The sequence below is a fragment of the Embiotoca jacksoni genome, unplaced genomic scaffold (assembly GCF_022577435.1).
Source record: "Embiotoca jacksoni isolate LCO1_2020_lvr unplaced genomic scaffold, fEmbJac1.0.p SCAF_12, whole genome shotgun sequence".
Taxonomy (NCBI): Eukaryota; Metazoa; Chordata; class Actinopteri; family Embiotocidae; genus Embiotoca; species Embiotoca jacksoni.
The window spans coordinates 14,225,869-14,250,537 of NW_027185252.1; the positions used below are offsets into that span (position 1 = coordinate 14,225,869).

The 24,669-nt window shown below is 40.3% G+C and overlaps 1 protein-coding gene across 3 annotated transcripts in view; it reads right to left on the minus strand.

The window, feature by feature from the left end:
• Nucleotides 1-24,669, minus strand: part of macrod2 (mono-ADP ribosylhydrolase 2) — a 395,447-nt gene that overhangs the window by 111,107 nt on the left and 259,671 nt on the right. For all 3 annotated transcript variants that reach the window (XM_069145006.1, XM_069145005.1, XM_069145007.1), the window contains one exon: nucleotides 13,904-14,025. In XM_069145006.1, coding sequence (XP_069001107.1) covers nucleotides 13,904-14,025 — 122 coding nt within the window. The remainder of the gene's footprint in view (nucleotides 1-13,903; nucleotides 14,026-24,669) is intronic.

The following is a 24,669-nucleotide window of genomic DNA, read 5'->3' on the forward strand; positions in this document are numbered from 1 at the left end:
GCCTCTTGGGCGCCTCCCACTGGAGGTTTTCTGGGCACGTCCAACTGGCATGAGATCCCGGGGAAGACCCAGAACACGCTGGAGGGATTATATATCCCAGCTGGCCTGGGAACGCCTCGGGATCCCCCAGGATGAGCTGGAAAATGTTGCAGGGGAGAGGGAAGTCTGGGCCAACTTGCTCGGCCTGCTGCCACAGCGACCTGATCTCGGATATGCGGAAGAAAATGGTTGGATGGATGGATATCTTAGTTACAACAAGATTGAGCAAGCGAAGCATATTTGTGGTTCTGTGTGATATTTATTCAGTTTGAGAGACGATGTCTAGAAAGCCTTAAAACGGACTAGAGATTGTCTCTGTTGCTTAGTCGTTGCTAAGAGTCGGCCTACTTGCTGGAGTAGTAAACATTGCATACATTACAAAATTGTTTTCCAGTTGTTAGTCATACCTCATTTATTGCCATGGAAACGGAGAATCGCACAAACAAAAAAGTTTTATATTTTGAGAGCAAATTGCCCCATAATCTGAATTAATTTTGATTACGTATTTTTTTAGTTGGTAACTTGTTGTGCAGTTTAATCGCAGTATTACACAAGAGGGTGTGCTTTAAAGTCATTAACTGGCACGACCTCAGTCCTGACCGCATCACTGAAGCATCACAAGCATCACTTGTAATACTGCGTAACCATACACTTATCCAGTTAGATTTCTACAATTAATTGTCCACTGTAAATACAACAAACACAAAGGTAGTAAATACTTTTACACTTAGAGAAAAGAGAAAGAGCAGCTCAGGGTTTTTCTTCGACTACATGGGTATATGCAATTTTTGTTAAATGCAGTAAAGTCCCAGAACTTCATTGGAAAGTGTTGCTATCTTGGTGTGAGCACAGGTGTGTCTTCAAATGAGGAGGAATGAGGCGGGACCAAAGCCCTCCAACATCCCAAACAAAAGAGTGGGGACACACACCACTCAAGGTCACGGTGAATTGCGGTAGCATCGGCACTGCAGATTGATTGGGAGTACAAGGAGCAGGTGGCTGAGAGGAAACCGGAAGGTGACTGAAGAAATCACCAGGTGGCTCCTGTGAATGATGACACCATCCACCAAACTCTTTCTGTCTCCCATGCAGACAAAGTGCTGGTTTGAAGTGGTCCTGTCACCCCTGTCTGCCTCTTCCCATACGATGTAATATCAAACTGTAGCGTTAACAGTTTGGTCAGAAACCAGATTTGTGGCTACAGTTTGATTTGAACTATATGGATAACTTTTTCACAAATGGCCAGAGGATAATACAGCTAATTACAGTTTTCTAAATGTGGAGTTCATCATGAATATTGATAAAGAATTAATTAGTTGCTAAAACTGGAAAATCATTTTCTCTGCACCAAATACATCACATGTTTTTAGAGCAAAAATGTACTGCATCACTTTATAGGAAGGGCGATGCAGGCCATGGTATTTCTGTAATTTCTCTAGATTAGTATTTAGTGTTGATCATAATTGCATTTGGCTAGAAGACTATCATTACTATGCTTGATGGAGGTCTATGCCAAACACGTACACATTTAATTATGACTTAGCGTCCGTATGGAAAAGCCAACGAGTCTTGCAGGACTGGGTTCAGTTGGGAAGCCAACAGTTCCTTATTGAAGGAATCCGAAGCCATGATGGTCTTGATTAAGCCAAAGCGATCTGTTGTGTATACTTGTCTCAAATCACTTCACTCCAATTTCATAACAGGGCCTCTCTTCACTGTATCACTGGATGGGAAACACTGAAGTACGTGTTTTTTTTTTCTTTTTCTGATTGCTCAATGACATTGCTGTGCTGAGTCAAGATAAAAAGAAAACTTCCTGTAAGGGAAATTATCAGATGAAGCGCTTTCTCAATATACCAATTGATTTGGTGTCCTCCGTGTTCAATGCTCTGCAGAACAAAAAGTGCATTACATCCACTAAGTCGTCCTCTGTGCTATAAATACTACACACACATACACACACAGACACGCAAAAGCACATATAATACAACACCCTTACAAGCATTATACGGTTGTTACAAGTTGCATTTGTGACTCACACCTCATAAGTTAGATCTTTTGCAGCATTTGCTTTGTGGCATTTCTAGACAGATCTAAAAATTATTATATTACCTTGTATCATGTTCACCTGCTCGTGCTCTTTGCTCTCCTACGAGGGTGCCAAGACCTGCACGATAGAGCCCCTGATTTTATTCCATGCATATTGTCATTACCAGGGTTTTATGGATGTGACATTAGATATTAAGTTGGGTGAGATTCTGGGGTTATCTGGTATTCCAAGCTGTGTGCAAAAAGTCAAAGCATGAAACAGGATTCACCCCTGGCGTTCCCTACGGCAGGCACTTCATTCAGGATATGGCCTGGTGACTAAATCTTTGGGCTTTCTAGATTCATCAGTATGTGAAATGAAAAAGGTGGATATCGGTACACTAATAGCTGATTTGAATTTAAATCTGTTCAGTGGTCCTGACAGTTGCGGCATCATTCATAAAAGACAAGTGTGACATTTACGATATTAAGGTCACCGGTTGACAATGAAAGAAATGTTTAATCTTCTAAATTACCTCATGAAATGATTACTTCAGTAGGCCTACTTCATAATGATTTAATGCTAACATGTCATATAATTTTTTAATTAACTTGGAACAGTAGAGAATGGGGAAGGTGGAGGTGTAATTTAAGGACGAGCTGCACTTTCAAAATCAGGTGTCCGATATTCAGCTGCTAAATGCTTAAACACAAATTACATCATAGGAATCTTTATCAAATACCTGCCCTCAGAGAAATAGCTTAGTTTGTTGCAGAGTGCACATCATTCAGGGAAATGTTAAGTGCTAGGTCAACAACAAGGCATTTTTTTTTTCATATACTACTAACCAGAAAGATAATCTGGAAAGTAAATTTGAATTGTCTGTCCGAAAACAAATGTCACTGCTAGCAGACAGAAAAAAAAAAAAGCCTTTGCTGGGGCAGAAAAAAGTATTTTACACCTCTGTGCCAATCTCCAGCATCAAAGCAATACAATACTGCAGTGCTAGACCTTATGTATATCTCCCTCATAAACCTGTGCAAGGTGCTGCATTGCCTCCTGAATTGCTGAGCAGGACTAAATTGAGCCAGTTTAACATTGCAAGTCGATCAGCTAAGGCCAGGCACAGTGCATCAGCCCTCGTTAGTTGTGACCTTGGGAGATAATAATGTCACTAAACTGGATATATGTGTGGGGTAATAGCGCCGTGATTAACGAAATATGTAGGAGAGCATAAACACTGGCATGTCTATGAACACAGTCATTCGCCTGAGCCTGCGGGAGGACTGCTGTGGTCTTGATAACAAAATGATGAGGGGGCAAGACTTGTAACTTGCACGTTTGTGGATAAGTCTGAATAATTTTTTTGTATCAGGACTCATAGCTGTCCTGACGTTCTCTGAATATGCATGAAAACAGACTCATAAAATGTGCCAAGCAGATGGAAAGTAAAATAAATATCCATTTCTGATAAAATCCACGTTCTGGATGCAGACACGCAGTTATTCACGTCTGAACTACACAAAGAACTACAAACATTCTCAAGGCTTCCAGTACCTGTCAGCTCTCTACTCAAGCAGTCTCTTTGAAAAAACACAAGGGGAACCAATGCATTAACAAAACACAGGAAAAAGTTGTGCTCGGTATGTTTTCAGGTTTCAGGTTTAAGCATGTTTTCAGGGAAAGAAGAGGCATGCTATGGAAAAGCTCTCTGGTAACAAGATTCAAGTCCCAGGATGTACTTAACAAGACATTAGCTACAACCATTTTTTTTTTTTTTTTTTTTTTTTTTTTATCAAAAAAGGAGCCAAAGTAAGTTTGGAAAAAAAAAAAAAAAAAAAAAAAAAAAAAATCAACTACAAGACAGAGTTTAAGAAGAAAGAAAGGTACCATCTCTTTTTCCAAAAGGGAACTGAGAGGATCAAAGGAGTGGCTTTGTTTTCTTGTCTTTCTATTTTTAAGAAAATAATTATTTCGTTAATGAACCAATTATTTCACAGCCTGCATATCATTCATCATTTCTGTCTCCTGCATATATATTTTTTTTAATTGTGTAAATGCAGTAACTACCTTGAGTTATTTAATCATTTGTAGCATTAAATATCAATGCATAAACAATAAAGGGATAGTACAGTTTTTCATTTTTTGAAGTGGGGTTGTTTGAGGTAAAATTACTGTTGAAAAAGTTTGGTGGCTTTGAAGAAAGGGCTGTCTGACAGCGAGATAAAGCAGTGAAAATATTCCAAATTTAGCGTATGCTTAAACTGATAGATTATTTCAGGCAGGTCTGTTTTTTTAAAATGTGGCTAAAATCTGTTTTGTTGCTGGCCCCGTTCACCGCAGTACCACCAGCTTATAGCTTCTGTTCCAGTACAGCCGTCTACTCAAACAGATGTGCCGACCCACATCTACTGCAGGTAATACTATGGATAAGTACCTCATGCAACCTCACTTAAAAATAAACAACTATCCATTTAAGAGGTGATGCAGAGGATGTATTCCTTGCAGTCTGTTAGGAATTTTTTTTTTTTATTTTAGACTCAGTGGGACAGTTTACAAACCCTTTAGCAGTTGAAAAGAATTATTTGTAAAAATTTGTTATATAAAGCACAATGTTGTGTCCTCAGGTTTTCAGCAAAATATGACTACCAAAATTATTATGGCTACTTCTTAAATGTAAAAGACACAAATTACCAAATACATAATTTTTGGGTGCGATCCATCTTAATGAGATGCCATCTGATTCCTTCTCTTGAACACATACCATGTGTAGTGAGTGAGAATGTCCTACATGTGCCAAACCACGATAGAGAGACCTTGTACTCCGACCAAACACATCTGTAAGAGCGGGGACTATGATTGAAGGATAATTGGGTGCAAGCTTGTTGAAATGGAACCCTGTGATAGACCAGGGAATTCCAGTTTCATGGACATGGCCCTGGCAAGGTCAAAACTGGGTTCAACACCTGCCTTCATAAACACCACAAATGAAAAGACTTCTTCTGAGAGCTTTGAGGCCAAGTAACTAGATTCATCACTGGAGTGAAACGTGGATTCACACCAGTCCCAGAGCTACGAACATGATTATTTCTAATACATCACACTCCCACAATGACTGCTTGCTTCATCATGTTGTTTCTTTTTTAATACATAAAAGGAAAGTTATTCTCAGTGCCTCACCTGGATTAAGGCAATAATTATTTTCTGATGTACACTAATTTCAAATGTCTTGCCTTGTAACTTTAATTAAGTGCATTAATAGGAACGCAAAGATTCAGCTTTGTCATCATTATTGACTCCATCATAATTAAAATATCCATCTGCGAGTGGTAATTTAAAAATGTTGCCATGCGTATCACAATCGCAAAATGATTAGTCACCAAGATTTCTGGACCAATCGGAGGTAGAAGATGAGTTGATGTCAAGCGGCAACCAAAAGTGATGTCACTGATTGGTTTGTGGCCGTTATGAAGCTTCAAGTTTGGATATTGGCCGGCGCCATCTTGCTAGTTTGGAGCGGTTTGGAGCCAGAATTGACCGTATTTGGACGAGCTGTGAAGGAGCAAACGGTGGATCTGATTCAATCTGATTGGAAAGCCGACATACTACGTCCTGCCCACCGATAGCCGTAACGTGACTGCACCACAGGCCTGTCAATCAAACAGACATACCCCTAGAAACACTGCGTTTTGTGGCTTATTTTCTAATTAATGATTGAATTATTATTCAGATGGCCCACCAAAAAACGAATTGGAAAGATTGATTTTAGCAAGCAAAATCAAAATAACTCGTGGCAAAAATGTATCGACTTTGAATTTCATGAGAAGTTGAATGGGAGTCGATGGGGGATTTTCGGAGCCAACCAGTGGCACTCGCTGATATTGCAGCTTAAGACACTCCCACATCGGCCTCATTTTTCAGACCCGGAAGCTATGTCCACTTTTACACGCAGTCTATGGTTGATGCCTTGTACATAGCTTGATATAAAGGATTTCTCTGGTTAGTCAGTCATCTACTTCGTTTGAACAGTCCAACCCATTGGCATCATCTCAAAGGAACCACAAGGATGATCAAACAAACCGGAGCAACACGAGGCGTTACTGTGGGGATAGTGCTGCATTAGTAATGAGGCGACCGAGAGTGTGATAGCTCTGTCCAACTTCACTGACACAACACACACACACACACACACACACACACACACACACACACACACACACACACACACACACACACACACACACAGAGAGAGAGAGAGAGAGAGAGAGAGAGAGCACAGGCGCTATTGGCTGGAGTGATTCTGCACGGTAATTAAACATAATGATGTAAACAAGAACTCATTCCACTGAGTTTGCTGCCGATGAACAGCAATCTGTTACAGTATCTGAGATGTAGTGAGTTGAAGACTGACAGTCAGGCTATCAGAGAGGCCGCTCATTTGCATGTACAATAATGTATCTCACTACTTCCTTCCGTGCTCAGCTCCTTTGATCAAAGAAGAAGCATTTATCAGTTAGTGGAGGAAATGTTTGATGATGCCAGTGTTTCAGACTCTGAACAGATGGGAGCCTACTAGAGGAAAAATAGGCTTTCAGCAAAGACTACATCATTTTTGTTGAAGTTTTATAAGTATTGGTTTAGTTGAGGAGACTTCAAAGTAAAACGAAATGCCACCGCACCGCCCGTTCTTTAGTTTTTCTCCTGTCAGAAACAATGTGATTCAAAGGTAGCCTCCCTCAGGCAAATGACTTGGGACCAAAGACTCACTCCAACGCTGCACTTTAGCTGAATGAGATGTTGCTAATCAGAATTAACTGTCACTAACTATTCTTTCCTTTGGTCGCTCCCGAAGCTTGTTGCTTGTTTAAATTCTCTGTATCCTCTAGAACTCAAACCAAAGGTAAGAAGTGAGTCTCTTTCTCTTTCCTGTTGTGGAGCAGTGACAAAGATAGACAGAAATGCCTTTTGTTCTCCTGCATTGCCCACATTCGTCAGGTATGTTTAATTAATGCATGCTTATTGTGGTGTTCTTGTCTCATGGCGTCTGGCAGGAACGACATCTGTTTAATCAACAACTTCCTCTGACAGTCCCTCAGTTGGGTGCGAGCTGTCGCTTCTGTTCTCAGATGGTACCGCAGAGGGATATGAGGCTCATATAAATTCAGGAGGCTCCTCACAGCCAGGTACAGCAGCAGAGAAAAAGATGAAGTGAAACCAGCCTGAGTGCTGAGTGAGTCTTATTCTGCTTGACTGTGCTTTAGTACCTAAATTATTTGAAGAGCCTTTATTATTGTCAGTCCACATTAACATAGAAGGGAACGGCTGCCTTTTCCCTCACAGAACATCTAGGTGGACTTGTCTTTGTAGGAGGTAGAGTACAGTCTTTCTAGTGATTGCTGTGGGCTTCCCGTGCTTGCAATCAAGACACTAGCGTGTTCACATCAGCCCACTCCTCACAGACACTCTGGAGATTACCTCTTCAATGCCCATCAACTGTGATTACCCCTCTCAAGGTGTGTGGAAATGTCACATTTTACATATCCTAATATTTCACCTCACATAAAGTTCTGCAGTTTCCCCGTAGTGAAGGGAATGTCAGGGGAAGGTGATGCGGCGGGGCTGGCACCTTTGCCCACACCTGAAGCTCCTCCTCAACCTGCTGTGGTTAGCCTCCTTCTGAATTAGGTCGCTGGGGTAATTGGGGTTCCAGTGGTCATTAACTTAAGACTATGCGGCAGACCACCACCACCACCACCACCACCACTATCGGTATAATTGGGTCTAATTGGCCCAGTGTTGCCAATGATTTGGATCAGACAAATAGAAATGACTAACTTAAATGGCGGCGTGACCTTTTGAAAACTTCAGTCTAATTAACCTTTGTCGGTGCATGAAGGTACTGTACTGTATGTGAAAGTGGAAAAGGAGCAATGACTGGTCACAGAGAGGGTCGGGTTACAATCACATCGTGCAGCTAATTCGGGAAAGATACAGTATGAAATCCTCTGCAGCACATAGTGTACTAGATTGTTTATATTTCTTCACTCGACCTACAGTAGGTGTCATGTTCTACCATTGATCTTCAATTAGACAAACACTTTGATAATCAAAGCTAGATGGCTTTGAAAGGAACTGACACACTAAAGCATGATCAAAATAAATGTCTCAACTGGCGATGCTAAATTTATAACAACAAACTGCTCTATATTTGTTGACATTAACAAAAATGATTGCATTTTTTTTTAGATACGAGACAAAACAGGCTCCGAAAAAAACATATTTACATGACATGAAAAGTAAATAGCATTGTCTCCATTTTTCACAGCATTTAGCTTTCATGGTCCTCTATAACCCACAGCTTAGTCTTTATAAAGCACAAATGTATGCCTCAGTCAAAGGTATATGGCAGCAGAGCACAGAGTGATAAAACCTTATATTTAGTAATATCTTGGAAGAAGATGAACTAAAAGCATTGTCTGCAGGGAGCACAGCAGCAACTAAAATAAATACTGGGTGATACGGACAGAAAAAACAAATGCATTGTGCAAGCACATCAGCATTAAACCTCTCACTCTCTTATCCTAATTTATGGCACAGTATACTTTGCTATGATCACACGCCAAGTATGTGCAAAATCAAGTCTCCATACTTCTCTCGGACATTATATAATTAAATGTGGAGTTGCTTGCACTCCTGGACAATAATTTACGAGGGAGGGGGGCGAGGCAGATCGAGGAAAAGTTTGTACACGATCTGTTTAGTGCATAAATTAAAATGAATTAATCACTCGGGGAGTCAGCTCACCAAAATGGAATAGGACGGAGTACAAAGTCGTTAAGTTTGATATGGTAGTATTTGGAAACATAAATAATGACAATGACCCTACAGTGCTCTTAAATACCGCCGTAAAAAACACATTTTCAAATATCACCAGCGACCCACATTAATAAAGATGGAACAGTAAAAGTTATTTGCAGCAGATTTTATATTATCCTTGACAAGAGAGGAGATGCTTTTAAAACCAGATGGACAAAACATAATGTAAAACGAGTTGAGTTCAATTTGCAACCCAAAACCCACAATGTTGTCTTTCTCAGAGACACCTTGGGGGCCTGGTCCCTGGTCCCTATGATGCAGTGTTTGTTTGTCCCAGTCATGTCAAACACATTTTCTAGCTGGGGCTATCAGCTGTCATCTTCAAGCAGGGTGTGCATGCTGATCTGTGTCTTGTTTTTGAGAATGCATTTTGGGAACACTGTCGGGCAAAATGAATGAAAGCTAATGCTCCTAGCAGCCTTGGAATAAGCCCACAGAGAGGGGTGGCTAATCCTATCATTCTACACCATTCATCTGCAATCCACTTGGCCTTCAGCATTTTTCTCAACAGGCAATTTGTGGCTTCCCTCTTGGATCTCCTCGAAGCCAGTGTGTTATGACTACAAAACACTTCCAGGGCCGCCTGGGAGTCAGAGAGTAGGCCACTAAATGCAGTCTGCGACCCTGTCACTGTCCACACTGGCAGCTGCCAACCCACTACATGCTGCCACAAATAGCTTAATGACAAATACTTTCACATAGCATCAAATTGTGGCTTGTCAAAGTCAAATTAGGAACAAAAAAAGGAGGCTGAGTTGCCCACAAGATCATTAGTCAACATGTAAAATGCTCGCTGTGTCTTACATACCCTTGAGAGTACAATCCTAGTTATTTTCTCTCAACAGGGCACTCCCCAAAGATGGCAAAATAAAGGCTAAAATAAATGAAAGAATAATGATGCTTTGGGTAAACTTTGGGTTTTCTTTTATTCTAAAGGTCACAGTAAAAGGGGTATTTAATATGTTCTCGACAATATAACAGTCTGAGGCTGAATGGCTTCCAGATGGTGGCGTTCCCCTCCACATAGTCCGTCTCTTTCTGCCTGACAGATGCTACAATATACACTTACACCAGGGTGTCTCTTCAAAAAGCACATACATACATCAATGACTGGTCTTTTACCACATGATAAAATCCTAATCCTGAAAAAGTTATTCTTTCAGTTAGAAGACAATGCAATTGGCAGGTCTCAGTCAGTGGTTAAAAAGCTGCATCTTTACACACAAACAAATTACAGAAAAACATTGTTTTTCTGTCTGTTGGCTTCTAGCAATTCATGCAACAGCGCTGCTGTGCAGTCAGTTTCCTCCAACAATTTCAGCTGTTTCCAAGTAGACCATAATAACATGGCATGCTCCATATATCAAAGCAACCATGATGAGACCTATTTAAAATGTCCTGGCTCAAGCAAATATTGACAGCCTGCTGGAGCATCTTTACTCTTATTGACCGGTTTGGGTTTATGTTATTTTCACAATTCATGTGTGGAAACTATTAGCCAAAAATCCATGTTTCTAGCTATATTTGCTCTTTGGCTCCTTCACCCGAGTCTCCTTTGGAAGCAAAACACATACTGTATTGTAACAAGCACTGAGCAGAGGAGGGGGCTGTTTGACAACGTGCTGCTCGTCAGCACAGAGATGCAACTCTCCTCGCAGGCTGCACGGCTCCCCTGTGTGATGTTGCAGAGCCCAGCCGGCAACGCTGGCATCCAGGCTGTGGGCTGTGGTCAGTCAGAGCCTAGGGAGCTGTGACAGCCTGCTGCTCTTTCAGCCGCAGCAAAAAAAAAAAAAAGAAGGAAAGAGAGCACTGAAGCAGAAGAATCCTCTAGGCAAAAAAGAAATGGACAAAGACTGTTGCAATAACACAGGCCCATTCACATATGCTTCTAGAAGATGCATGTAAAAGACACAGTGTAGGCACATGGGCACAAATACACACTATCACTTTCCAGGATGCACTGCAGCCAAATGATTTAGAAAACACAACTCAATAGGCCATTCAGCAATCTTATATTTATCCAGAGACTAAGAAAGAGTGAGTGTGCTGAAGTCTGTGACGTTCCAGATAGCTTTCAGCTTCAATGCGTGGGTTAAAGGGCAGCCAGCTTGGCTCGAGTTGATTGTGAATTTTCGTCTGAAGGCATGTTCCCTATACTTACAGTTTGCTGGTTATATATAAAATGTGCACATCTGCCTTCACATGTCAACACATATGGGCTTAGTCAAGTGTCCAGCATGTGTTTACACTCCGCAGGTAAAACAAAATATGTAACTATAACTTTGTATAAAGATGATTGTTTTTCCTCATGCAAACTGTAATGCCTTAATGTCTAACGCCAGCGTAATAAAAAAAAAAGAAAAAAAAAAAGAACTAATTAATTTTTTTTGGCAGTTTACATTACACAATTATCGCCAATTTACGCAATTATCTCTCAGAACGAGTGTCTAATTTTTATTCACAGTATACTGATTTAACTTTATGCTACTGGTGAGAATAAAACCCTGAAATTCAGAAATGGCCCCTAAACCCAGCCAGAAACTGCCCGAGGTTACCTAAAAGTCACATTTTCAATCTTCCCCAGTTCCGTCCCAGTAGAGCTGTAAATCAGTGCAACATCACTAAGGGACAGGAAAAGCTCTTCTATCTAATATCTGACTTCTGGGAATACTGGTAAATGTTCAGTCACACACAGTGAGTTGCCCCAAGGTAAAGGAAATGCATTTTCAGTCCTGAAATTCAGTGGTATTCCCTGTAAACTCCCCGTCTTGACATGCTGCACACACGAGGAGTTTGATATGATGACTGTGGTAGCCATACTGTTTTGTAGCCTAAAGGGTGGCTTTAAGCTCAAAGAAACAGGGATTAACTACCGATCGCTACTTCTTTTTAATCTTTCATGCTCAAGTTTACTTTGTGTTAGGCTTTGTTTTGACTCCTATTCCTCCGTAATGCCCTGGAATCCCAATTAGGGAGCCAGCCATCTAGGATTCCCAATTGTACCCCCCTCTTTTGCCCACTTTGTAGACCCACTTGGCGGGGTGCCTGTCTTCAGTGGGATCGCTTGTTTCTCTCACACGGCAGAGCTCATAGTGAGAGCCTTTCAGATGAGTCAAAATGAGCTTAGTGCTGATCAGCTAACCACAAACTTAGACTCATTGTGCTCGGCACAGCCATACTGCAAGACTGTCTGTTAACAAAGAACTAGCAAGGGGCCCTTAGAGCCTCTCCTCAAGTATGTCTGGCATATCAAGGCAGGCTAAAGCAAAACCAAATCAAGGCCTCATCCTTGCTTGAAGAAAAAAATTTTTTTTTCCTTTTTGGTTTTGGTGAAAAGGCTTTCTGTTGTCCTTGCTGCAAGGAGAGACGAAATGGACTGTGGCTAAGATAATGTAATGAGTAGGCTCATCCTACAAGGCCAGTCAATCACAGAATGTCACTGTTTTCACTGGAGGCCTGCTCAACGCAGAACAGCTGTACAAATACATTAGACAGAATCCAGCCTGCTCCCAGTAAAAACAGAGAGCCGAGTCCTAATAAATATATGGATTATTGGATAAATAAATAAGGAGATAGGCCTAAACTAAATAAATCTTTGGAATGTGACAGAAACAAAGCAAAGATTGGGTCATTTGTGGATGAAAGCACACAAGCTGGTGGTGTGTTCCTGCGATGAAGCCTGAGGGGCCTGGTTCTGTAGTGTAGGTGCTGCCTCTGTGCATGAAGCCTCGAGTAGACCAGAGTCAATTATTCTATTGTGTAATAGTCTCATGCAATGTCATGCTTGTAAGGCTCATAATATCCTCATTGATGTAACTGTTATTAGGGAAGTTTCATGTTTAGAAAGCATGCTGCTGATTTTGACATGACTTTGGAACACCATAACTACTTCAGACACTTCACAATCCATTTAATTGCTACCTAAAGGTATCTGTTGCCCTCACAATGAGCCATCAACAGAGCAGGGATTCATCACAATCATCTTTAATGAAACTAGCACTCATCTATGTCTTCTCTCTCTGTTGGTAAGTACTTCCATTGATTGGCCTCTGATGAGGCTGTAGGGCAGTAGGTTGGCACAGAAAATGTGATTTGTAGCTACTTGGAGTGACGCTGATTTGTTTACCCTCTGTGGGCAGGGCAAATCCATATATCACAGAGGCCAGCCTGAATCATACGGTCCACGACTGGCGAGAAGCTAAGATAGTGTGTGAATGATCATCTGCCAGCGGTAGATTGTGTGGGCATTGTCTCATCTAAAGCCCCTCTGATTCAGGCACATTCAATGAACCCTGTGTTTTCCGAGTGTTTTTAAGAAGGAATTTCTTCCTGAAGAGGCGGCACGGATATATGCACAAATCAAAACATCTCAAATGAATTTTTGGTGCACAATGTTTCCTTTTTTTTGGAAACAAATTAATACATCACAAATTTGCATTAAAGTCTTTGGAGAATTTAAGAAAGGGCACGGTTTTCGAACCGAAAAGTAGCTTTCCAAATAAAAGAATAACAGCATTATTTGCAGCTGCAATATGGAGAGGTGTACACAAAGGCCTGCATTTCATTTAATCACAAGCCAAAGTAGTCTACATGAAAAGCCTTCATTTGACAAAAATGAAACATTACCATTTTGTTCTGTTCTCTGTTGCTTTTGTTTAAATAAAGAAGATTAAGGCTTTTCAGAACTGTATCAAAAATGAAAGATTCTAAATCCTTTTGTTGCTGTACCTTTTCCAAATTTCAGAAATTTTCAAACAGCTTTTCTCACTGAGGGCTTACTCATTGTCAAACAAAAACACCAAAGCATATTATATTTCTTTTCTTTCTTACTGCCCAGAACAGACACATTTCCCCTCAGATGTGTGTGTGTGTGTGTGTGTGTGTGTGTGTGTGTGTGTGTGTGTGTGTGTGTGTGTGTGTGTGTGTGTGTGTGTGTGTGGTAGTGTACACTGTACTCACCACAGTGGTCAAGCCATGCTCCTTCATCAGCCTGAGGGAGTTCTGGTAGCAGGAGGTGAGGTCATTGGTCTCAGTTGGGCCCACATGACCTCTGGCCACCGGGCCCACAGTGTGGATCACATCTGTCGGACAGGTACAAAACACAGCTCGTTTAAGCGCAACCTACTTTTAGCAAGGATAAATGGTTGGTCCTGTTTCCAGTCGAGATAAGTATAATGCTGTGAAACCTTTTAGCAGCCGAGCCAAAGTTTTTAGAATCTGCAGATTCATCATCAAATACAAAATATGATAAAGTTTGTGTTCACAATGAGAAAATGACAACGACATGAGCAACCCACTGCATGAAGTGAAAGCATTTATTCAGTAAATGAAATGGCAGCTTAGATAGAAAATCAATTACAAGATTCTTTTATGCCATCTACTCAAAAATTCATATCTCTCCCTGTACTCTCTTTCCCTTCGCATAGTAATGTCTTCACCTGTCAATCATGGGTCTCCTTGTCTGGCCCAGCCAGACTGAGGAATGCTACTTCTTAATTGAATCATAGGAGTGATGACAGGAAAATAGGAGAATCTAAGCAGTGACTTGACAGAAACATAATCTTCTGCATTCTGCCGGGCTCCCCTTGGCCTTCTCAGTGTTGGACAGGGCAGGTCAACATCAATATACAAGAGGGGACTGTGCAGCACCCACAGAGCATTTACCACAGACACTGCATTCAATGACATTGAAACTAAAATGTTATATACATGATAATTCCTCAAAAAGGTCATCAAGCTTTGGCTGCAATATTCTGCCGTGGTGAACTGTAATTCACGAATCCATGATTAATGGATATTTTTCTGTTTATTCAAAAGCGGACTGTTTCAGAGAGCAACACACACCTTTTACCTTTTGCTTCACCCAGCAGTACGGGCCCGTAAATCTTAATTCATGGCGCATTAAATATAGATCTATGACCCATACATTGGTAATTTAATGCATCAAGTCCCCATTTCTGTGCAGTTAAATATTAAACCCTGTTGAAGGACTGAGAAATTTAGACTTGGTTCAGGTGAGGGCATGCCAGGAGAACGCAGCAGCCTGTATTTTGAAATGTAGTCCCCTTATATGCTTTCTTACACCCCACAGTTTGCTTAATATGAAACACTTAGCCTCACTTTCCCACTGAATAAATGTAAGCTATATTACCACTCTACTTGACCATAAATCATTTATGGATTAAATTTAGTTCTCACTTGTACGTCTGGTTGCTTAATAGGTCAGGATGATAAAATGCATGGTGCAGGTACAATCAAGTGGCTTTCACCAGAGTTGCTGAGGGGTGAGAGTTTGTGTTTGGGAGAGGTAAGAAACAAGGGGTTTGGGTGATTCCCAGCTAAACTGAAGTTGCGTTGTAATGAGAATGGAGCTGTCTGAAGTATTGTCTTTTTCCAGACTAGCAGGCTGAAAATTGCATCGTACAATGTGGTTATAATGGGACACATGGCAAGTTGTTTTTCGTGCATAATTCATGAAGCTCCTCACTACAAGAACGGCAACATGCCAATTAGAGTGTGGACAAGCGCCAAAAACCAGACTACTGGTGAATTAATGAAAATTTAAGCAGTTCTTATCTCACCAGTACGGATGTCTCCGCTCGTATCCTCAACACTTCCACATCAAATAAATATTTATATAGCTGCGTTACTGTAAGATTGAAATGAGGTGTTACAGGCCATTCAACTAATATAAAAACATAGGGTATAATTCAAGGTTTGTTTATTGAATCATAATTTTCTTAAGAATTGTGAGTGGGTAGAAGCAGAGTTTAACACTGCGTAGACACACTGACGTACAAATCTAAACACTCAGGTCAGGAATATTAACAAATATAACCATGTAAACAGAGTACTTTAGCTATGGACAGTTAAACCTTGAAGATAGTTGTGCCTAAAAGTCAAGACTCTGTCTAAGCATATGAAAATATTTATTTTTCTAACGTGTATAAAGACTCAGAAACTGATTATTTATGACAGCAATGTTTTTCATTACCCAAATTATACAAATATGCTCTTTGCTATAAGAGTTTGATAAGGTCTGAAAGATCATTATCACCATTCATCATTATCACTCTTTTTCTCATGGTAAAACTTTCATCTATTATCATTATTAGCATCATTTAGCTGACAGACATACTGCAGTGTATCACTGTTTCTTGCTTAGTTAGGAGTTCATACCGACACGTGTATAGCATTAGTTTGAGAGATGCCCATAAATCTCTATCTCAAACATCAAGAGAAATGTGCCGATCAAATACATTAAAGGCTTTCTCTTTTTTTAGTATGTTTAGGGGAAATTAATCAGTCAATATTAAAACATTTTAAAACTTCACTGAAAAAATAATACTGTTAAAAAATAGGAATTTGCTTTAAAATAGCGATAATAAAGATATGTGCCTGTGAATTTGTATTAAAACTCAAAATTAACCTGTACAGACACAGAACACATCTGCTGAGGTTAAATAACGAAACAGAGCCGGCACAGTTTGCTCTGAGCATACAAAATAAGTCATTAAGGAATTTAACAGAACTCGTCTTTATCACACACACACACACACACACACACACACACACACACCACAAAATCCCCTCCGCACACACTTCCTTCAAGAACACCGCCTTGTCAATTCCAGCAGTAGTTAATGAGCTTCGATTCTCTGCAATGTTTTATAGCACTTTTCCACAAATATGGACTGGATTTGTTCATTGTGGTCTTTCGCTTGGGGCTGCAAGGTCAGTAACACAATTGAACCAGCGAAGACTGATGATTGCCAGTCAAACCAAGGCTTCCTTCCCCCGCGAGCCTACAGGCTCCACAGATAAACACACATAAAAAGTGCAACAAAAAGAAAGGCAATCCCAAAAGTTTGTTCGTTTTATGGGAGTCAAAGAATACTCATTTCTTAAATTCCAAGTCAAGGACCAAATTAAATACCGTATTGAGACTGATTCATGTGACCTTTTGTGCTGTGGTGAAACTCTATAAGGCTACTAAATTATAGAATTTTTTTCCTCCTACAACATCCAACAAGAGTGAGCAATTCATTTTAATGTTTATCCTCTCTGTTACTATGGCTACTAAGCATGGGCATTGCTGGCAGTGGTCAGTCTTTATCAATATAAATTGAGGAAACGTGCCACGCTGTATGCATTTTGCTGCCTGTTCTACTTTAAATGTGACACTATTAGCACGCACTTCTCCCATCACTTCTTGGAAGTCAAAATAAAAAAAAGTAATGCAATGAGGAAACGCAGCAAGCCGCAGTCAACAGGAAACTGTTGTTTTTACCTTTTTTGTTTGGGACTACTGTGCCAAGAAATGATTTGGTCGCATTTACTCAAATTCTATTTCAGTCAGAAAATGAGAAATGAGAATGTCAGGACCAGAGCATATTACTTATATTTTTCTTTGATGGTGAGAGTCATGTTTGTGTAACACGAAGAGACCCTGGAGAATTCAGCAGCAAGTATGAAGGTAAAGCTGCTCTTAAATGTTTACCTATTAGATACTGAGTGTAATAATAGAAGACAGACAGATCAGACTGTTAATAATCCTTATTTCAACTAGAAGGAATCTGAATTTAGGTGTGATTGTGCTGTTCTCCCTGATACAATAAACTACCAATCTACTTATGTACATTAGAACTGCACAGTTGTGTCTGAAAAATAGTGACAGAAATTCTGTTCAGAGTAAAGTATTATTTCCTGGTTGATATTTGTTACAGAGTTGATCCAGTCCACAGACCCGAACTACAGTATTGGAAGTAAAAAATCCCCAGAGCCAATCTGCCTTTACCGAGTCTGGGCTGGTAAAGTCCCATGTAAACAGACTTGTATTGGTTCACTGAAGCCATTCTAAATGAGGAAGATGCACCAAAGCAAACAGGTCTGTTTGGTTGTGAACAGAAAAATGCTGCACTGTCTATTTTTAGTCACAGTTAAGTATTGCTGTTGGTTTAAAACTGCAGTCACTTAAATATCTTGTTTTTGCTTAAAGAATGGACTTCCAGAAAATACCAAATGAAACGATACAAAACATTACATGAAACCATTAAAAGGAAACTCTAATGGTTTATGGTCTATGTTTTATTAATGCAGCATTTCAATTTCAAGGCATGTGCCTGTAATTTGCACACTGTACATTGTGCAGCTGTATTACATAGGGAAATTAAAAAAAAAAAAATGGTGACTCATTATTGGCACGTTGTTGATAGTAAAAGGTTCAGATCAGGTGCAAAAAAAAGAGAGAGGTAAAAAGAATAAATGCTGATCAAGACATCACTCGTGGCAAGTGATTTTCAGCCTGGACAGGATGGACTGGACATGAAATGACCCCTTAGCACACCGAGTGTGGAGCATGTGTGAGAACATCTTAGATGAGCCTACTAAAATATTCCTCAGCTCTGGGAGAGCTGAGGAATAACTACCAAGGGGACATGCTCACTTCAAAGGCGCCACTTTCTTAGCAACTAAAAAATCTTTTGAAATATCGAGACTTCATTTAGAAGGGAAGTGCTGTGCTATTTCAGAGAGGGACCAGCACTTCACAGCCTAATCAATCTTTCATTTTTACTTGCCTGTACTGACTTTGAGGTTGTGTTACCATTCGACATAATAACAAAACCAAAAGGCTGAAAATACTTTAACACGTTTACTGTAGTATGACTGGTCCTGAATGATCCCAATCTCGCCAACCAGCCGACAGGTGCAGAATCACCACTGTTAGCAGCATGTGGATATGGGAGCCTGATTCAGATCTATTAGAATTCACAAGCAGATGACAATCATCAAGCCACTTTGTGCTGCCCGTGAAAATGATCTTCCACACTTAAGAATCAACAAAGCACATCATGACTTACAGTCCATTAAGAAATTCAGCCAAAACCGAATTTAAATACAGTCACTAGTTTTTATGGGTTAAGCCAGACCCTGCATGGAGAGTGAGCTGCGGTCTTATTAGTTTGTGTGAGCCTCGCTAATAGAATTAAGAGTCTCTATAAAGTTAATGCCCCTGATTTCACTGTGGTGGTTTTGTGGTGAATTTTCAAATTACTGTAAAGTCAGGAGGTAACTCGGTCACTATCTAATCGTCATTCTCTGGGGTAGATCAGCACAATGTCATTGACAGAGTGTCATACATTTCTTCATTTAAATAGTTTCCAAACTAAGAAAAAAGGTTGATCACAAAGAATTCTGGATGTATTATGAAAATTGTTCCTGAGGAAACTAAATTGCAGCTGGCTATTGTATGACACCAAAGGATTTCTTAAATCTATAGGGGGAGCTGCTCGGTGCTGTGCAACAACATGCCTGTCTCCTTTCATAAGACATGGCTGAGAAAACTTTACAGTAATGCTTCAAAGCAAAGTGAAGAAAAAGATCAATAAGGTAACACAGCACTCACTGAAATCTCTCGTCTGTGTGCCATTAATATTGCATTTTTTTGCTTTTTTGTCTCCCACGAAAAACATAAACAAAACAGGAAAACAGAGCAAAGGGGGAAGTGTCATTTAAAGGGCAGTTTGACAACAAGGGAAGACATTTGTTGTTCTCTACAATTTGACACCTTTCAAGACTATTTCACTTCCAACCTTAGACTAACCTGTCGGAGCAGGTATTTTCCCTTTTAATGGTTGGCGGACAACATAAGCTCTTACATCAGGTTTTCATAGGAAAGAGTGCAGCAGCAGCTTTCTGTCAGTTTAAACTAAAAATATACAAGTATAGTTAACTACATGATGCAAAAAATATTATATTATCCAAAAGTATTAGCATTAATACTGCAGTAGTAGTAATAATAGCAGTAGTAACAGCAGGGTGTTATTTAGCAAACTTTCATTAAGGCCATATAATACAGTAATCTCAGTGCTCTATAATTTCATGCTAATTGCAAACCCATCAAAATCAAACATCAATCCTGTATGTTTTTTTTGCTTGCTCTTTCATGCTTGTTTTAATTAAGGACTGCTCCCACATGACAGCGACTCACCGACAGTCACTGTGAACGGAGACGACCCATCTATCTTTTGTCAATCACGATGCTGTCTTTTCAAAGTGCTCAATGCCGTGGAAAAAAAAAAATATAGAGAGGTACAATCTGACTTCAAAGGGCTCTCTGGCACCTCCCATCGCTCCACATCTCTGTGTAACTCACTGTCAACGTGTCAGAGGTGCACACGGCTTGTTACCGATTTTGGCAGGTGAGGATCCACCTGCATAAATAATGGACAACAACCGCGGTGCATTTAAAAAGATAAATAAAGATATTGGCGTGCTTGTGCTCAAATTTAAACATGAAGACTTTCAAAAAAGTGTTTGAAATTCATGACTCATCAGGATCACACAGTATGTACTAATGAAAGAAGTGAAGGAGGTGCTTAAATTGGGAGTTACAACTACACTGTAAGAGTGGGGTAGTTGTCTGGACCTTAGCTACACGATGAGTATGTTTTGGGAGAAGTTGAACTGTTTGCAATTGGAGCAGGATGCCTCCCTGATGGATCAGTGGTAAGAAACATTAATCAAGTGGCTGTATTTTGTATTTCTATAGCTCTGACCATACTGTTCATAAGTACTCAGGGCAAACAGCAACCAGTAAGAGAGTATCAGCTCAGATAAGGATCAAAAGACTGGCCAGTGAAGCTGTATGTACTGTGGATGCCAGCCACCGCCACTCAAGCTCTAATTCCATAATACCCACAAGGGTGACCACATTTCCAGAAATTAAGTGTATTTTGGCATGATTGCTAGCCTAGACCCTCTCAGCATGCACACAGCTGTTCCCATGTTAGTCGCTAAGGATTACTAAATGAAGTGTGTACACCCACTCGGACATGGAACTGGTGTTGTCATGGTGACAGAGAGAGCAGAGTGATCCCCGAACGCTTGCTGGAGCTCCAGCAGGAGAGAGGAGGGCTTTTTGCAGACCTGAAATTCTCTGCCGCATACAGAGCAGATACAGTTGTTAGTGCATTAATATTCCCTTCTTTAAAAATGGATTAGGGGTGTCTCAGTGATTATTCATACACTTGGCTTTCAAAGAGCTTTTCCATTGTGAGTGTCAATGAGTTTCTGTCACACTTAAACAGGCTAAGGGCTAAAGAGCAAGAGGGGGAGCAGTTACAAAAGGATGATGACAGACCATCAGGCACACATGCAATATCACAGAAATGTTTTTCCTGATTGTGACCAATAATTATTAAACCTAAGTGTTCATAGAGAAACTTTAACCGATATCTGTCATACATAGATCTCAGTGTGTTGCGTAAATCCATTATTCTTTTACGTATGTGTAGGAAGGCGAGGCCCCATCAGTACCATTACTTCACTGAGAATAGCTGGCCCTGGAGTGACATTTTCATAAAGCACTGATCAGCGCTTGTCAATCACAACACCCACCAGTAAGTTACAATGAAATGTTTCAATCTTCCAGAGTAACACCAGACATGCAAGAGCATCCACACAGAAGCATAAAGTACAGTACAATACAGTCCGTGCTGCCTTCAAATGTCAAGAATCTCCTCGAGTAAAAGAAAAGACCACTTAAATGGAGAGCCATCTCGCAGCCTGCTGGCACACATTTATTTGCCTCTTTACAGCACTGAAAAGTGTGCGAGTGAGTGTGTGAGTATGTGGGTGTGTGTGAGTATGTATTGGCCACATGCGCTGAAGGACACTGGGGGTGTGCTGATTGTTTTGCTGTACACATGCTGTAAGAATGGCCCTGGTTGTGTCTACAGGGACAATGGGCCCAGAGTAAAGACAGAGGGAGAAAGTCACTGAGCAGCACTGCCAGCTGTTTCCACTGCTCTGGGCTTTCTATAACATTCCCCTAAGCTTGACTGAGCTGCCAGGTGACACTGCTCTCGACAGCTTGCTGCTTGCTCTCTTTTTTTCCCCAGCCTTTCAAAGCATTTTTTCAAATGTTTGGAATAAAGTGTGAATGTGAGAGCAGTTTTGCCGTGCGTGAGGCAAGGCTGGGGATGTACACAACAGCAATTTATGGAGGTAAACACTACACTGAGAAAATGCAACTTGATTATGTCGCAATGTACCTAGGTATCAAATGGATAAACAGTTGGTGTGGTTTAACATATGCATCAGTGAAAAAAAAAAAAGAAGAAAAACAGAGATACATTATGTATTTTAAAGACAACACTGCACAAATAAGTATCTTTACATGTTGCCTTATATGAGAAAGGAAGGATGCACAGGTTATTTCAATGACTGTCATTAAATAAGAAAAATTGAAGGCCACTTTAGCAATGCTGTTACATCAACTACAACCACAGCATCTCAGTTACTCTGCATCCCCTGGTCTGAATTTGTTTGTAGTGTCGCTTCAGGCATTATATGGCGATGTATGAAGTGACCAAGCCCAGAACCAGCATGCAGTGGCACTGTTGTGTCTTGACTACATCATGTTGTGAGGAAAATGCATGATTTGAGTTTCCCATATATTTTCACCCACAGCATCTCTCACGGAGGTTTGCAAAGGGATGGGCCCTTTGCAAACTTCTGTGAGAGATGCTGTGGGTGAATCTGAATGTGGCTCGTAAACTGCAGGCTTAAATTAGAATTCAACAGACAGATGTCATGTAAACAATGCCATGCAGCAGGGTTATATACTATTTATTGTTCACTTGGTGGTTCCCTTGCAGCAAGGTGCCCTGTTAAGGTAGAGCTTTGAAGGCGAGCTGCTTTTAAAGCTCTGTTTGTCTGTATTAAGTGCACAAAACAAACCACATACAGCTCCGGCACAGCCTTTCATCTCTGCTGCTGAACATTAGACTGTGATGTTGTTATCTGACTTCAGCTGCATCCCATCTTTTCTCTGATTAGGGCACCAAACAGCTGGAGCAGTACATCATAATTCTACGGGAGTCTGTGCAGGCAGGTCCTTGAGGTGGTTGAGTTGAGCTTCATGAATCTTTAAATGTCAGTAAGATTTACACTTACATGCACATACACATAGTTGTGGAAGCACAGCTGCGGGAGCACCGAAAGTGATGTGGCCTTCACAGATGCTATTACCCGTTATTTCAATTAGGGCATGTGTGCCCAATGTGCATTTGATGGAGGAAGACACTGCGGGTGGAGAGATTAAGCACGCTCTCATTCCAGCAACATGTGCCACACGCTCTCCAAATTATCCTAATGACAGTAATTACAAAGGCACATTCAAGTCTGCGTTTGGGTAAGTAAGGGTTAGAAAATGGGAGTAAACATTATTGTGTGGTACGACTGTATTTCACCATCAGCAGCAGACAACGCGGCAGTGAACAATCAAGCTGCGAGTTTTGTAAATTCATTAAGGAGTTTTCTCTCATTCCAAATTAATCTCCAGTTCCTTTACAAAGCCACAAATTAATGACAAAACAACATTTACTATTTTATCAATATTCAATCCAAGTGTTGAAATGTAAGGTAATGCACCATGGCAATGGTTTGTACTTTGAATAAATGTTAAAAAAGGACAAATAAAATTACAAGATAGCAATAACCACAACCCATAATAATGGAACATTGGTAGAAAAAAAATAACGGACTAAGTGTAAATTAAATACTTTAATCACAGCTGAAATCCTGGTAATAAAGCAAATCGGTTAAATCCAGAAAACATCTGCAGGATCATTCTTCAGTGTCACAAAACTAAAAAGCAGCATCTTCTTTAAATCTAGGTGAAAGCGTGTAATTACTGGGTTTAAAAACAAGCGAAAAGGACTCGGAATATTTTGATAAGTTTGTTTGTTCATAAATATATGTTCAAAAAAAATTAGCTGAAAATTATCAAAATAATCCACTAGCCTCTGCTGTCTTCATTGCGCTTTCAACTTTGTCAGCTTTTATGCTCCAATTTGGTTGAAAAAGTGGGTTGTTTTAAATTACAGCCTGAAGCAAATAAATATTTTTCTTAATCAGATAATAACTTTTGACCTTCTGCTTTTTTAAATGAATGATGAACTCCACAATCTTGGCAAATGTAGACCTAAGTGTGGGCCTGAAGCACTGAAGAGGAGGACTTTTTTTTGTCCTCCCTCCCTCTCTGTCTCTCTGATTTTTGGAGTTCAAAGTAATATGATAATGCCACAAGGCCTTTGAAAATCTTGTTACTACATATCAAAAAAATTGTCAGACAGTTGCTAACATGCTGACATTCACAAGGCTGCAATAAGGGGAAACTGCAGGGGGCTGCAACATCTCATGCTAAAAGAGCTGCTCCCTCCCTGGGGCTGGACTCAGGCCTGTCTTCATGTGACTGTGAAATGGTTATTTAATCTGTTCATGTTCTGAAAGGTACTTGCGTGTCTTCTCTGTATAACTAACCATGCATTTTATACTTATTGGGTTTGTGTGAATCAACAGAGAAAGGGCCGAGGCATATTACAAATAATCGTGCTGTGAACTAACATACAGAGCTCTGTGCATTTTGTGAAGTGTGACATTTCTACAATAAAAGAACAAGAAAAAAGGGGAGGAAAAAGACTTGTTAAGTTTGAATAAAATGGAACTGGTGGGCAATGACTTTCTGGAGGCAACTTTCGAGTCGAGATGGGTCATCCCTTTTTCTATTTCCCACACTAAGTTTCTCTCAGTGAAAAAGCTGCACCAAATAGACAGCCTACTTATCAACTCCTTTCACATCCAGGGTGCCACTCATTACTCACGTATTCATAGCCTCTGCAGTTTAATTACAAGACTAATCACAACAAACTATCTCCTTC